Below are 17,161 nucleotides of genomic sequence, written 5' to 3'. Positions count from 1 at the left end.
TCTGCAGAAGAGTGCATGCATGCCTAGCTGAAGGCATTCATGTGCTCCTGCTAACTTGCAATGTGAAGCTTGCCTCAACGCTTTTTACAGTGTGCTCTTTTAGCAGCTGATCAGTTAAGGAGCTTCTGATGTGGTTATATAAACTAATGACATCACTCTTCTCTATTACTTTGCCCTCTATTGCTAGTCCTTGGAGTTCTTTTGGCAAATATATTTCTAAAATGATTTTCTAAGTGTTCTAATGTCCACTATATACTGTATTTAACCACTACAAGAATCTTGACTGAGAAATAAGATGAACTATAATAAAGAAACATAGTTAAATACGTGTTGCATAACCAAATCACAAATGTGTAAACACAAGTGCTCTAAAGCACATAGACTATTTTTAGAACTTCGGGTATGCCACTTGTTCGCTTGAGCAGTTGTTGAATACCGTTTAAAAAATTCAAAATTCTTTACAAAATAATATATGTCAGAAGATGAGTAGGTATGAACTCCTCATTGTGTCTTATCTAAAAAGACAGCATTGAAAATTGGATTTCGCAATTCTTGTTTCTTGCAGAAATCTTACATAAACAAAATTTTAAAAGCTTTTAAGATTTACTTATACATTTTTGAGAATCTAGAAAAGACATTTCTCTGAAAATGCTTCTCTTGAAATATGCTAAGCAAATCTGCTGTCTACTAAAAGGACATCTTCTATTGCTTGTTTAGAGTGAAACTAATCTTGTTTATTCTAAAATCTGCTAGATTTAGTGGGCATGTAGGATACATACATACCTTTTATTGTGTCAAAAGCAGGTTGGTCATCAACAATTACCATAGCAGTATGTCTTGTTTGCTGTTGGTGCATCTTGGAAACAAATGTTCATGAAAGTGTCTAGAGCCAACTAGTCTTTTTCTTTCTTCATGGATTAAACGACAGGACTATAGCATTGCTTAAGTGAAAAAAATTCTTGCCTTGCTTTTTGAGAAAAATTTTATTTGGAATCATTTCTTGAAGAAAATCTTTCTTGAGGAATCATTTCTTGATGATGGTATGGCCTCTTCTGTACATTTAATCAGCAAGTAAGGTCTTCTGTCAGCATAGTCTAAAACATAGCAGTACTTATCTGACTTATATTTTTGTTAAATTAATGCCCAAATGATTAAGAACAAATTAGTGAGCTTATCTAAATTTAGGCCACTTTAGGGTCTTAAAAATTGCGGCACTTTGCCAGCAGATAGATCTACAATGCTGCTTTAATAGCCTCAAGTTCAACGTCTGCTTATTTATCTTCACACTTCAGGCAAGCAGCCTTCGGAGCACGCCACTAACATCCCTTAGGTCAATAAACACTTGATAAATATGTAATCGGCCAGTTTCGTTTATCTTTGTTTTTTTGTTTTATCTGCTACCCTTGTTGTGCTTGCCCTTGCATTTTGTTCTAGCATATGTTCTGCTGTGTCTCATGTTTTGACTGCCTTATTGTTGTTGCCTGCTTAGCTTGATCTTTTGCTTGTGTCTCTTGCTGGAACAAGCATAACATAGCTTTGTCTGTCAAGAATTTGTGTTCGGTTCTGCTGCCATGCTGTCCAAAAATTAACTATTTTAGTTCCCAGCACAGAACATTTACACTGGAGTCTCTTGTGTGTGCACTGTGCTGCCAGAAGTGTGTCTGCTTCATTAGAAGAGCATTCAATATTTTACCATGAAGTTGTTAGCCTTCGTCCTGAGCTTTCTCTAGAGAACTTTACAGAACTTATGTGGAAGACTGGCTCCACTTTTCTAACTGCCTGGCAGAAAGAATAACACTCTTGTCTAACACTGCTATTTCTTACAGCATGCTAGCACTCCCTTTAATTGTCACATGGTGTCTAGTTTGATATTGTGCTTTGTCATGATTGTTACAGGGTTTACTACCTATACAGTTAACAACTGGTAGCAGAAAATGTGATATCTTGGTGATCATGCATTATATGGATGACATACTGTAGTAACACAAAATTAGGCACCCTGCAAGTGTGAGCACTGTTCTGTTGTTTAGCGGTCGTATTTCAAGCGGGAAGGGGGGGGGGGGGTATAATGTACTGAATATTGCCATTATTAAATTCTAAGTGCATTCCTTTAATTCAGGAGCCCACGATTTGGAATAAAGCTGGTGCTTGATTTGAGTTATAATATGGCACGTCAAGATTGGCCATTTGGGATTATTCGGTCTTTAGGACGTGAATAAGTTATATAGCCAAGCTAGGAGAGCCCCAGAGCCCCTAAAGTGGTGTAGACATTGCAAATACGAATCTGTTGCTTATAGAGCGTGTTGCTACACTCACTTTCTGCACCGTAGGGAACACATTGTGTGCCCTCAACGGCACCACAATCACTATAGAGCGTTAGATAAAGCAGTGCGCAATTATTCGTCATAACAGCGTGCATGTGAGCATTGAGGGGAAGGTACAGCTGTGTTCAAAGCAACAGATCTGAATCTGTCTCAATGGCTCGTTGTTACTTTGTTATTCCAGAAATTCTCACTGGAGGTTTTGTAGGTGGTGCTTTGTTAGGGCTAAAACCCACTTTAGGAACTCTTCAGATGCACTCAGTGTTGAGCAGGGCATTTTTTTTCTTTCATCTGCATTGATGTAAAATAAAGTAACAGAGGTGAAGACATAATGTGGAAGAGTTCTAGAAATCAATATTCATGCATAGTATTGTGTCACAGGAGCATGTATAATGCTGGCCTGTTAGTATAACTTTCACTCAACATGCTTCCATCTTTTGCTTTTCTTCCCTCAATTGGATCGCCAGAACACACTGGAGGAAATAGTCACTGCGACAGCATACCTGGACCTCTTTTTGAGGACAGTCACGGAGCCCCAGCTGCTGTTGGTGTTCTTCAAGTTCCTGATTACGGAGAGCTATGAAAGCCACAGGATCCTCAACACACTCATAAACCGCATTGGAGGACACTCTCGAGTATGTTCTGTGTGGTGATGATGGTTAAGTTTTGGAGTTTGTTTGGAAGCACACTGTTTTTCGTGGTAGCTGCCTACGTACATTTAACCATGGTGCTTAAACTGGCTGCTCCTAAAAATTGCAAAGGCTGCATGATTCAGCAATTGTCAGTTTGCTGAACATCACAGCTGCAAGGAATGCTTTACAGAAAAATGATTTCCATTGAAAACTTCCTCCACTTGTGCCTAGCAAGGACAGCCTTTACATCTCTTCTTTATTGTTGTGTTGCATCTCTTGTTATTAAATATGCCTGAACTTTCTGTAGCTGGTTGCACACTTCATTCGTTTCACAGTACATCATGGTTTCATTTGCATGCCACCATTTATTTCATATAGGGCAAATGCTCTCAACTGGCTGTGACATTACACTGCTGACAATGAAGTTGTGTGTTCAATTCCCACTACTGGTGGATGCGTTCCACTGAGTGTGGAATGTAAATTTGCTTATCTGCCAAGCTTTAGATGCATTTTAAAGGATGCCAGGTGGTCAGAATTAATCCAGAGCCCTCAACTACAGTGTCTCTTGTAGCTGCTGTGTTGTCTTGGGATGTTAAGCTCAGTCGATCAATCTGCCATTCAATCCACACAATGCAGGCTTCATGCAGAACACATTGACAGCATTGCCTGCATTTTCAGAAGTAATGCTGGTCTAATTTGCGAGTCGGTGGCCCCATTTGTTTCTCTGTGAGTGCAGAATTGGCATTATACTGGCGTGAGCTATTTGACAAACTGCAGGATAAACTGGGTAGACATTTTGTTCTGTTATCGTATGGTATAATGACACAGAAACCCCACTTTCTTAGCTGCTTCAATGGCCAGCCTTTCACATTCTTGATTCTTTAATGTTGCCAATAATTTATCGCGTGCCACTTAACGACCTTGCTGCATATTTGCCTGTTACAGTGCGTTTCTGTCCTCTTCCAGCTGTGCTTGGTAACAATGGCACTTTTTCGGACGCTACTAGATTTTAACTGCGAAGACATCATGTTGGAGCTCGTGCTCAAGTGAGTGCCTCTTTTCATTGGAAAACTGCGAGCTTTAGCCAGCTCTGTTGATGTTATGTGGAATTTGGTGTATTCCCTACAAGTATTGTTATTTTGATAAAAACAACATTGAAAACTTTGTGCATATGTATACTTCTATTTACACAACACTGCTTTGGTACTCTAAGGGCCTTAAACCACATGCAGCTAAAAACTTTGATCTGCACTAAAGGTTTTCATGTGCTTTCTTAGGAACATTATTTATTTAATAATAGTTTCCTTGTGTGCATTTACATACACGGTTCAATTATACTATGGGCATGTGCGCTGGTTGCTCTGGTGCAAGCTAGTTGAGTGGCGATTCCTCCAATGCGACTACTACCGAAGGGTCGAATCGGAATATATTTCACTATCTGCTTTTTTATTCTTATACGTACTTATGGAAGAATATCTGTATTTATTAATAAACAATGCTTGTTTACCTACGGAAAATATTTCTTTGTCACTTTATGATCACTCTAAAGAAATTGCATAATTTTTTTAGAAATACATCAGTCTGAAGATTTTAAATCTGCAATAAAAAATTCGACTCTGTGAAGTCGCACTTGGAGAAAAAAAATTGACCCTCAAAGGGCTAAAGCAAACTGCACTAACATTTTGACCTGTTCAAAAAATTGAAGGTACAGTAAACTCGTTGACTTGAACTCAGATATCTCAAAATATTGGTTAAAGTTATTTCAAAAAGCAGATTAATCCCAAACCACAGGCATTTGAAGCCATAAAACAGCTTCTCTCTCTCCGCACACTGCATGCATACTGCATGCCCTCCTAATTGCTGCAGCCCTGGAAACATGAGAGAGCCAAGTATTTGTCACAGAATTTTTTTTTTTTCATTTCTTTTCTCTCCCTTGCCAATGGCACATCTGTCTGGTCATTTCAGAGTGCTTCAAATACCATGTAAGACAGCAACATAACTTTAGTTCAGTCGCTGTCCCGTAGTTGCTTCACTGTAGGCTTCAGTAGCATTAATGAAACCTTATTATCACTACTGCTGAATTTACTCGCATGATGAATACACTCCACTTTTCCAATCAAAAAGCAAGCTTTTCTTTTCCTCGCACGGTGATTGCAGCCCAAACTTGTTGGCATGAAGTAGGAGACATATCGTACAATTCAGCATCTGATACAGTGTCCCGTGCCGGATCGGACGTCAGACGTGCGACAAAAGTAGGAGACACACGGTAGGATTCGGCATCTGGTACCATGCCCAGTGCACCAGAATGACAGCTGGAACTGACTCATTTTGCCATGCTGTAGCACCGGATCAGACGCTGAATTGTACTATGTGTCTCCTACTATTGAAGCATGCCAGGCATCTGATCTGATGCTACGGCACAGCAAAATGCCTTGTATTTGGCTGCCATTCTGGCGCGTCGGATGCCATATTTGCTGCCGAATCATATCATGATCTCCTACTTTTGGGAGGTGGCTGCGGGAAAAAAATTGTTTAAAATTTTACCTCGCATAATGAACCCTCCCAATTTTGTGCAAATTTTCGGGAAGTGCATCTATTATGCAAGTAATTACAGTACCACGCAATATAGCTGAATAGCTCTTTAGAATAACTTCTGTGGCAATCAGAGTTCCCTATAATGACTAGTCGAGTTTGCCAAAAGATTCACTCCTGCCTGTAATAGTTCTTTGCAGTTTATCTGTGCCCCTATAAAGTTTATCACAAGCAAAGGCAAAGTGCTTTCTCTGCAGATGCTGGATTGGTATTGCTGCTGGAAAGGTGGCATTGGCTTTTGCTTTAAACTTGTGGCCAAACTGCTGTTAATCAAGCAGCAATATGTTGCCTAAATGGTCATGACAGATGCCATGCGCACTTCACCATTTTTAATCAGTGGCCTTTAAGCCTAGTACTAGTGATGTGCAATTAGCATATGCCTATGCTGGAGGTGTACATGCATCGATATATGACAAACCCACTGTGTTTTCTATCTATCTTTCTTTCTCAACTAGGTACCTGGTTCCCTGCTCCCATGTGATGGTGAGCCAGAGGAGTCGTGTCTGTGACATAGATCTTTACAGCTGTGCCGCCGAAAAGTTTCTCTCCCTCATTCCTGCTTGCTGTACTGGCATCAGTGCCGAGGAGGCCCAGCTACCGCTCCTGCGTGATGGCTTTCCCATGGAGAGAGTGATGCACGGTGGAAGCCTTCAGATACGCAGCCGCCGCCCCCGCCGCTCTTTCTCTGGGGTCCTGGGCAGCTACGAATCAGGAGACATGCCACGGTCCTTCACCGCTGTGCTCAACGGCGCCCAGCAGCCTCCATCAGTGGCACATACTGGCTATCACTTGTACCTCGCGGACGCGCGTCAAGGGGTGCGCCTCACCAGGCGGGCATGCTCAGGTTGGTCCTCGTCTTATGATGAGGCATCATCGGTGGATCTCAATGGGGCCACAGTTGCTCCGGACACAAAGACAGAAGACGCCTCTGCCGAGGAGAGCTCGGTGTCTGCGGGAGACTCTGGAATCTTTGTAACGCGAGAAGCTGCCAATAAGGGTGGCTTCGAAGCATTTGGAAGCCCCAACATCGGTCCATTCCTGAGCATATTACTGACCAGGCTGGAGATGATGCCACAGAACAGCGTCTACATTAACCTACAGTTGACGGCGCTCATTGCACGGCTGGCCCTGTACCCTCAGCCCTTGCTGCGATCGTTCCTCCTGAGCCATTCACTTGTGTTTCAGCCAAGTGTCCGGTCACTCTTTCAGGTGGGTATGAGTTTTGTCACCCTAGTTGATATTAAATGTGGAAATGACTTGCCTCTTGGCTGTACCACTGCTCTTGTGTGTACTACTATCCTTTCCTTTAATAAAGCAGCTGAGTGTATGCCTGATTCAGCTTGCTTATAAAAATGAGATACAAAGTAAGAAATCTAGTTGAAGGAAAAGCATGGCGTAGAGGCGACATGTCAAACTACTAGTCTGTTTCTGACTTCCCTTAGTTCTTACCTTTTCTGTTGTATAGGAATTGGTGATGGTAGTATTATTATTTTTTGTTGTTGTTGTTGTTGTTGTTGTTGCTAGGTACAGGGATGGCCAAAAAGTGCCGAAGGGTATAGAAATTATGAACCAGCAGCGAGTTCTTCAGGGACTTGTTTGTCTGGATTGGAGTTTGCAACATACAATGTTGCAAATCCATTGTATGTAGCTCTCTTGCATGCAGGCCTAATGGCCGCTTTGCTGCAGTTTTTATGAATGTGTCCGGTACTCAAAGCACTTGAGTAAAACAAAGATGCATGTTCAATTTTTTATTAACCTTAGAAAGACTGCATATGTCTGATAGGAAGCCATTTTTGATGCCATTCATTGAAGTAGAGATTGAGATCAGATGTGAACCTGATCAAAGCACAAGTGGATTTTAATGTGGCGTGCTGAGTGTACACAAACCTGGGAAACATGTGAAGAACTTAAGCTTAACCATTTGCAGGAGTAGCATTGTAATTCACTAAAAGAAGCAGGAAGTGATTGGTAGTTTCTAATTTCTACTGTTTTATAGTTTTTCAGAACATTACAAAGAAATTGTCTAGAGCATAAAAATAATTACACACAGTGAAGGTTACTTTACTGAAAAGATATTGCAACCCACAGCCTAAAAGGTGTTTTATTTGTGCACTAGAAAATATGCAACAAAACAAATTAGTTGTGAATTGTGAACACAGCTGGACCTAAGCAGACAAACAAATAATCTGCAATGTGCTTTAAGAAAATCTACTCTAAATTGTAAAAAAAGAAGAAAGGGTAAAGAGATGGAAAAAAAAAGAAAAGATATGTATAGTATCCATGATTCTCATGGTAGCAGAAGGATTTTCCACAATATTGCAATCTCAGTACGATACTCAACATTTGGTCCCTGCCGTGTGACTGTGTTCGTCACAGGCATAAAGGTACAATAAACGTGTGACAAACGTGGTCTGATGCTTTTATAAACACTGTGCATAATTTTCCTTAAATTAGCAGATTAATTTTGCCATTAGAAGTTCATTCAAATGAAGCCTTTGAACATTGTATACACATGTAAACAACCTCTGTGAGAATGTTTCACATTGGAACATATAGCAAAATACATTGCCACGTCATCTTTATTGATATCTGATCTGGGCATTTCTCTTAAGTGCTCATGATAATGTGGCCAGAAACAATGTCAACTACCCGCCGTGGTTGCTCAGTGGCTATGGTGTTAGGCTGCTAAGCATGAGGTCGCGGGATCGAATCCTGGCCACGGCGGCCGCATTTCAATGGGGGCAAAATGCGAAAACACCCATGTACTTAGATTTAGGTGGTCGAAATTTCTGGAGACCTCCACTACGGCATGCCTCATAATCAGAAAGTGGTTGCGGCACTTAAAACCCTATAATTTAATTTTCTTTTGTGGATGTCAATTTCTGTGAGCTGATGCCAATGGATATACGGTGACTTTTGTTTTTCTCTCTAGAGGAAGCTTTAGATCGGGCCCAACTCCAGTGCCGCCTATTCAAGTACATGTAAAATGCAGAAATGCTTTTCTGAGACAACCCCTGGCCGATTTTAATAAAATTGGTTGCATTTGAGAGAGAAAGTTAAATTCTAGCGGCTATTGGAAGCGGAATTTTGATTTAGGGCCTAGTTTCCTTTAAATAAATTGCAGGAAGTCTGTAAAGTGGAAAGAAAAAAATCATGAGCCATTCCACCCTGTGAAGGTGAATGACCAGCAAAGCTGTGTAGCACAAGACTCTGAGGTGACACAGAATTTAGAACAGAGGTATGAACTCATTTATTGTCTTGATCGGTGGCCATCGTGACGAAAGGTATGCATACACATTTATTTTCGTTCACGTGGACGACGGGACCACCGCCCCGAGGAGCCGGAGGAAACTAGACACGCATGACATTTCGATAGGACTGCCACCATGGGAGAGCGGAAGGAAAGGAAACTAGATACACAAGTGCTTGGAACGCCGACAAAGAGAGGACAGTGCGAACGTAGACATGGCCAACGCCAGTCGGCGTTTTGGGCTGAGATACCAGATACTGTTCTTACCCTTGTGCCTGGGAGCTCTGTGGGTCCCAGGTGTGACAAGGGTCGGAATCATCCCACGGTTTTTGCACACGCACATGAAAAATGCACGGAAGCCTAGCCATTAACAGCTTTACTGTAAAATAGAAGCATGAAGGTTAGAGATCTGTAACTCAGCACCAAGAACAGATATAGCAGTAAACTGCATCCGTAAGAACACCACTCAAGGTGGTTAAATTTTTTAAGTATATATTAACTATATAACTATTAACTATATAAGTTTAACTATATATTATGTGAATTGGTTACAGTGTTTCCAAGAGTCTTGCAAGAGTGCTACTCGCATATTAGTGGTGTATCTAAGAGCCATGTATGACACGTCAATTTTGTCCGCTGTATATGTACTAATATGTGCAATTAACAGAAATGTGATACCATTTTTCATTGCCGAGTTAGAGTTGATAATTGACTTGACAATATCGTTTTCTGAAAATTTGCTATTTTTAACATTTCTTTATTAATAGATCGACAGCTTAAATCAATAACCCATTCCCAGCAGATATTAGATTTTAACTTTTTCTTTTAAATGCAACAAACCTCGTCAAATTTGGTGCACTGGTTGCCAACAAAAACGATTTCTCCTTTCCCATGTAGTTAGATAGGAGCTCCCGAGCTAAAGTTTGCTCTTAAAATCTTTTAAGAATGCTTTTGTGCTTATTGCTGCTTTTTATTTGCTTAAATTTCACAAAATATCGCATTTCATAATCTGGATCATTCAGTAAAACAATTGGCCTTGTTACTTGCCTGGTTTGTTAAAAAAATAAAATTAACTAATCTCAAAGATCGCACTTTTGCTGCAGAATTCTTGCTTTGCCATACTGAAGATGTTGTAAACGACACGGTAACATCATAGCCATCATGTTCAGAACATCACCCACTGTGGAGGGCACAGATGAAGGCAACTTCACATTTTATTTCTAGAAAAACCAGGCGAGTAAGTGTCAAGTGTTCAACTGAACAATCGGGACCATGCGAGGTTGCTGCAAAATTTGATAAGCTGTGATAAGTGCGACGTCTTTTTCAAAAGTTCAAAGTTACAACTCAGATCATTGTAATCTACAAGTGTTTCTTTCATAGCCACTGTCGCAGTGATCGGTGTTAACCCTTTCAGGGTCACCCGCCGTGGTTGCTCAGTGGCTATGGTGTTAGGCTGCTGAGCACGAGGTCGCGGGATTGAATCCCGGCCACGGCGGCTGCATTTCGATAGGGGCGAAATGCGAAAACACCCATGTACTTAGATTTAGGTGCACGTTAAAGAACCCCAGGTGGTCGAAATCTCCGGAGTCCCCCACTACGGCGTGCCTCATAATCAGAAAGTGGTTTTGGCACGTAAAACCCCATAATTAAATTTTTTTTTTCAGGGTCAATGACGCAAACATACGGTGCCGCGAACAAGTCCATAATGGTTGATGCCATATATTTACGGCACCGTCTGTACATTTAAAGAGTGCCCCAATTTCCAAATTTTTTTTCTTTTCTGGCATGTGCTGCCACTATGTGGGAATACAGGGTTTTCGCTGCATGGTTTGTTTTAGAGCTAGTTTGCTTTGGTGCATCTATATACTACTGCTCACGCATTGGTGCGGGCGCGCGACGGTTTGGGTTTTCTTCCGCTGGCAGTTTCGGCTTCTTGCGCTCGCAAAATTGATGGCTATCTCATTACTAATCACTCAAAGGGCGACTGCCTGTTTCTCACTCATTTAGTGCTCACAGGGGTGCGCATAGGAAGGATGACACCGTGCATGCATTTTCTTTTCTTTTTTTGAGACTCGCAAAAAATAATTGCCTCTGGTTGTCGATAAGATGAAGATTAGCACAGGTTTGTCACACGTCTTGCTTTTTTGACGGGCACACAACCACACAGTTTCCTTGAGTGCGCTCACCTACGCTATGGATGTACATATTAGTGTAAGAGCAGGAACTTTTGAGACTTGCGAAATAGGTATTCTTGTGTGTACATTTTCTAAGCCTTTGAACTATGTGTATAGCAATGCATCAAATTTTTAATTCTTATAAGTTTATTTCCTTTTTATTGTTGTTATTCATGAATAAACAGTACATATATACCAACGCAAAATATATTTTTTTCACTTTAAGCTCACCCTAGAAAGATTGCGGTAATTTTTGTTCAAGATAGGTCCCTCACAAGAATTGGAATCAAAAATAAAAAAAATCGACCCTGGGCGGTTGCATATGGCAAAAAAAATCAAGCCTGAAAGGGTTAATGACAGAATAAGAAATGAGGAAATAGGCGTATTTTTGTGTATGTTCTACATGTGCTTTGCAGTGAAGGTTTCATGCTGCCTCATGTGTTTCTGCCTTAGCTGGTGTAAAAACCTGCTTGAGGCACATGAACTTCACAAGGCTTTGCTTTGCTCTGCTTGGTAAACCTCTGAAGAAAAATTAGAGTTCAGTTCTTGAAAGCAGTTTTCAACCTGTGAAGACAACCGTAAACCTCGCATGGAAGTGAGCAGAAAAAAAATGTTTTAGATCTTTTACAACAGTTTGTGAAACTGCAGTTTCACAAACTGTAGGTGTCTGGCTGGGTGCCAAGCTCCGTTTCGTCTCTTATCTTCGTCGACGAAGACACAGTTCCATCAGGGCAGTAGGGACAGAAGGATGTGTCCCACCTTAATCAGGTTGCTTGGTCACGTCAGCTACTTTGATTGAAACTCCAATGCATTGCTTTATTTTCTGAGCTGTGCTGGAACCCTTATACGTAATTTGCTTTGATATGGTACCAACAGAATGACCCATATGAAGATAACTTTATGTAGCTTTTTCTTTTTTCTTTTTCTGTCTTTGGTATGTGCAGGTTCTTGGCTCTCTGAAGCACAAAGTGGACAGCTACTCCTACACACTGCATAACTTTGATGAGCTGCTTGCAAGGGCTAGGGTCTTTTTCGCTGTCAGGGAAGAAAGGCTACTGGCAGACACACCTCACAGGCTGTATGGTGACCAAACTGCAGTGCGTCGAAGCCAAAGCTTTGCTGCGGAGTTCTCGAGAGGTAAGACTACGGTCATTCAGAATTGATGAACAGCAGAGCTTTGTGCTTCTGTCACTTGTGTGTGTGTGCTTTTTCTTTTCTTTGCAGCCTTTGTGTAAAACTATTTTAGCAGCAAGTGTTCATAACTGCATAATGGCTCTGATGCTGTTCACAGGGGAGTCAAAACGGAGAAGCCTAGGAAGTTTCTTTCGAAGAACTGGCCTGCCAAAGACAAACCCTGTTCTCGTTGAAACAGGTGGCGAGGAGAAAAGCTACAGGTGTGTTTCGATTTTTCTTTATTAACACCTTATGTTGAAGTTGACTTCTGATATTACTTTTTAACTGTGCTCTCTTATGTTCCCTGGTACACTTGTTTGGAAACATTAAAGACAGTATTCCTCAGCCCTTGTTCACAGCATTTGACTGCATTTTCAACACTATCAAACCTCAATATAGTGAATGTGAATATAACGAAGTGTGAGATATAGTGAGAGGAGTCTAAAATTTGGGTGGCTATGCATTATTTAGGTGAGTATTGTACTACTGCAAGAAAACTGAAAATGTAAGAACCAAGATAGTATTATTCATGCAAAGCAATGATTTGCTCACTCAGCAGCTTATTTGTGCTATCTTTTCTGATGGAAAAAATTTTATATACTTAGCAGGAGCAACTTGAAATGGCATGCGCCGGATGTGCATGTGTGTTTTGACAAATGACTTGATTTGGGTGTTCTGTAGCTTGTGCTGATCTTGTGTAACTGCACCAATTGCGTAGTCACATATTAATGACAATGCAACGCAAGTTTGCAATTTAGCATTTTGCAGGTGCCAAGTATTCGACCATTGCTGGTCAACGTGCTGGCCGCATATGCTTTGTGTATGTGTATGCCTGACCACATTGAATCGCATATGCTTGCATTTCTTTCGCCAATATAAGCGTGTATGCTTCTAACAAATGTGGTATATAACAAAGATATTTTCTGCTCAGATGAGGCGTCGTTCTAACACAGTGTTCAACTAAATTACGTATTATGTTTGGAAGTAAACTCTGCAGGAAAGTAGCACGCAATATTTCCTGTGCCCTCTCAGGTTCATAGCAAGGCCATACCCGAGCGAGTTCACAGAAGAAGGTACCAGACTGGAGTCCATCAAAACTCAGAATGCAGTGTTGGCAGCTGTGGTGCTGGAGGAGTTCCTGAAGGAGCTCGCTGCCATCAGCCAAGAGCACGCCATCCAGCAGCTTGCCTCATGACATCATGTGACAAGACATACCCATTGTCATTGGGGTGGATTCCTCCACAATGAACCAGCACTGAGATTCTTTGTATAGTGTTTACACAAGCTCCGTTGCGTGTATGTGCATGCGTTCTGTACCATACTGATGCTAGGTCTGTATAGATAGAGTATTTTATAGAGAAGAGCCTCTTTGATGAGTTAGCGCCTGGGTTCTGTGGTTTTTAATTTCAATGCTGTTTGGTGTGCATCACATCTTCAGAGAGCCCCCGGAAGATCTGAATGAGATAACGGCAGTGCTAGCCACTTTGGCATTCCACAGGCAAGTCTGAAATGTTAGGAGCCTTCTTCATTTGGTCAGCATAGCTTTAAGAGCTTTGTTGTTCCTGCACACAAGAGTTGGCAAGGTGAAGAGGACAGTACAAAAGATAACAGTGTAAATACACTTTGTTGCAGGGAACTGCAAGCTTTAGGTCTGCTAGTGGAAGCCATAGTGACCTGCATAACGGTGAAGGGGAAAAGGTGAAATGTTGTTGACCTGTTTGTTGTCCTTCCCAACAGCGAAGTTTGCAGTTTGTGTTTCAATGTAGCTTTGAAAACTTGTGCAGAGCAGAAGTTAGCACTGCTGCTGTCCTCAGTGTTCCAGCATCTTCTGGTTATGTAATACCACCACTGTCACCACCATCATCATTTACTGTCAGTTCTGAAGCAACGGGCATGCACAAATGAGTTATATTTTCCTGTGCAGCTTCAGTTTTCTAGTGTGGAAGACAAGGTTTATGTCCGTTTTTCTTTTTCTTATTGTTTGCTCTCAAAGCTTAGGACACAGCTGCTTGTATTTGAGGACTCCTCTCAGAGGTGGGTTTTACTAGCACTTTTTTGATCAACAAACTACATATTACTATTACATTATGTAAACTGCCCATAATGCACTAGAATTTCTTCCTATATGTCTTTACTGCCCCCCCCCTCCTTTCTTTTTCTCTATGCAGTCACTGTTTCAAGGGCCAAGATCTCAGCAATGTTCAAATGTTTCAATGTGTTGATTGCATGCCAAGAATCCTTGGCCCCTTATTTACTTTTTTTTAGCAGCACTGTCACACTTTGAATTTCAGGGTTACATGAACTGCAAAGCATTAGAATGCTTGTGCCAGACAAATGAAATATGCGAGTAGCTGGTTATAAAAGTGCCAGTCATTAAGTGTAGCAATGCTCATAATTTGGTGAGACAAGTGTTCAAGCTGAGCTGCATTTTCTGAACTGAACCTACCATTAATGTTTTAATGTATGTAAATGTATTGTCCAAGGGCCATAATAATTCCTTTCCTTCAATCCTATCCTTTCCTTTCCTTATCTGTCATGCGAACTGGCCAAACCCAGCATAGCATAGGTGAAAGACAATGATGAAAGGTCAAAAGAATAGATGAAGAAAAGAAACAAAGTCTAGGCCCTGTTTGCAAGGCCACTTATTTTACATCATTTCGGAACATGGATGTCACAAATCATTACCATAAATGCTCTTTTGCATGTAGGCTACTGAAAATGCATTTGCCTTTGCTAGGCAACAGGAACTACATAAGCTGCACATTCTTGCTTCTAAAGAAAAAAAAAGAGAGAAGAACAGCACATGGCGAATATACAAATTCCACCATTGCAGCTGGATTTCATGGTTAGGAGTATTTGCCAGACCATTAGGAGCAACCACTTTACAACTTAAGTTTTAGTAACTACTAGCTTAAGTTATGGTTAATACTGATTACATTTTTTTTTCTATTTGTGGCAAGCCTGTACCTTAACATATGTGTCGCTAAATGTTGCCCTGTTCCTGCTCCATTTTGCAAATAAGCACCAATTGCTCTTAAATGGACATGTCATGTAAGCGAGCAACATTGGTGTTGCAACATGTGACACATTATCACACCACATTGGAGCTTATATAGTTATTTAATTTTTATTGGCAGGCCAGCTGAAAGAATGAACAAAGCTGGTCTGGCACGTCAAATTAAAGGGCATCAGCTGGAAGGGAGAAGTATGCAATTAGTGCATTCTACTGGTCCAAACCTGCGGGGCTGAAACTTGGGAGAATAGCCAAGGAGCTTGAGAAGAGACTTAAGGACTGCGTGACAGAACGAGAAATGGCAGGTGCAACTCTAAAATGCGGGAGGACATCGGTATGAATTGGAGAGAAAACAGGTGTAAATTCTGCACTGTGTTTTATACATGGCAGGCAACAACATAGTGAAGGTTAAAACGACTTCGCACTGCCTGCATACATAACTAAAAAAAGTAGTGCATGCCACATGAAAGCCAGAAACATAGCCATGGTATGTAATTTGGCATGAAATTGCCTTTACAGGCTGCAGCTACAATTAGTAAGAAATTATTGAGTAAAAGACATAAAATATATGGCTCTCTTCATTTTAAAACAAGTAGAAGGACTCATTGTTATGACTGAGCTCTTTGTACAGACAACACAGTGCACTGCCTGCATTTACAACCAAAATATAGTGCAACACATACTGGAAGTAAATGAGTGCAAAATGCTGTGATTGCATAATTCTGATTGTGGAAATGTATAACACTGATTTGACATGGCATTAGGCACAAGGTCGCAGGTTTTATTCTCTGTAATGAAATGGAAAAATCCCCGTGTATACTTAGATTTAGGTGCACATTAAAGAATCCCACGTGTTCAAAATTAATCTGGAACCCTCCACTGCGATGTCTCGTAGCCCCAGTGTTGATTTGGGAGGGTAGTGATCATCGCTAGGTGGTGGCTGAAGATGAAGGAAAAGAAGTGAGGTGGTGCAGAAATATGTGCAAGAACAACCTCATCACAAGGTTGCAGTAAAAATGTTCCATGCCGGTTCTCATCTCTGCCTTGCCCTGTCACAGCTACAGTACGTTAAACCGCATGAATCGGTCAAATTAGTTCCATCTGCTGTACTTCTATTACATGATATAGTAGTTCAGAATAAGACATAGCAGATTAAAAGCCATACCACCACAAGACATGCAGAGTGATGCAGTTCTACAGCTGCACTACTTCAGTAGCTTGAAGACCATTGCTTGCCAAGTGCAAAACAGAGTAGGGTTGAAATTATGATAAAGATGTGGAGTTAGGTAGGTCAGGTAATGCATAGAGAAGATAACCGTTGTCTGTTAGAGTGACAGAATTGATGTTGAGGAAAAGTAAGCATGGTCAAGTGGCGACAGAGCCTTACGTGGATTGACGAGTTTAGGACATATGCAGGTGTAAGGTTGTTTTTGTTGATACAGGGCAAAGGTGATCGGAGACCTTTTGAAGACACCATGTTCTGAACTCAATCATTGAAAAGGCTAACTTAGCCGCCTATCAATCTTCCTGTATTTACAATTCAGTGTGCTGTGCTGTGCACAACTGTGCCTTTAACATTGTCACTGGAGGTGTCAGCAGACATAGTTTCTCCGTCTTCACAGTGTTGCACAATTCTAAAACACTGCACATCTCATGCATGAATGTGTCATAACCACTGAAGCACTCTTACTGCTGGATTTGCTTTGTAGTGCATTTTACCTGTTGAATTGCTCACTAAAGGTGTTCTGGAGTGTAGAATATTTTAATGGTAAGTTCTGCTTTAAATAAATGACAAACAGTTGACAATACTGTTTAAGTGGTAGCTGTTGTGGTATAGCTGTGTTCTATTACTACTTGGGGGCTGTATTTCTCTTGTAGAGAAAAGCAGTGTAGTTCAGAAACTTGTACAGAGCAGCTTATCGTGTGAAAACACAAGCAACAAGTTATTTTGCTGTGATGGTTGGATGGCAGGCGTCATTGCTTATGTTACCATAGGAGTGCACGAA

General features: G+C 41.1%; 1 protein-coding gene across 5 annotated transcripts in view; it reads left to right on the top strand.

Annotated features, from left to right (window-relative positions):
• LOC126537135 (FHF complex subunit HOOK-interacting protein 1B) overlaps positions 1-16,961 on the top strand; it is a 41,308-nt gene extending 24,347 nt beyond the window's left edge. For all 5 annotated transcript variants that reach the window (XM_055073744.2, XM_050184291.3, XM_055073745.2 and 2 more), the window contains 6 exons: positions 2,789-2,956; positions 3,920-3,999; positions 6,001-6,754; positions 11,914-12,106; positions 12,261-12,363; positions 13,175-16,961. In XM_055073744.2, the coding sequence (XP_054929719.1) occupies positions 2,789-2,956; positions 3,920-3,999; positions 6,001-6,754; positions 11,914-12,106; positions 12,261-12,363; positions 13,175-13,337 (1,461 nt within the window). In that variant the 3' untranslated portion in view covers positions 13,338-16,961. The remainder of the gene's footprint in view (positions 1-2,788; positions 2,957-3,919; positions 4,000-6,000; positions 6,755-11,913; positions 12,107-12,260; positions 12,364-13,174) is intronic.
• The last annotated feature ends 200 nt before the right edge of the window (positions 16,962-17,161 follow it).

This window comes from Dermacentor andersoni, chromosome 4 (assembly GCF_023375885.2).
Source record: "Dermacentor andersoni chromosome 4, qqDerAnde1_hic_scaffold, whole genome shotgun sequence".
NCBI lineage: Eukaryota > Metazoa > Arthropoda > Arachnida > Ixodida > Ixodidae > Dermacentor > Dermacentor andersoni.
Note: the sequence above shows the minus strand (reverse complement) of the source record. Positions and strands in the feature narration are given on the sequence as shown.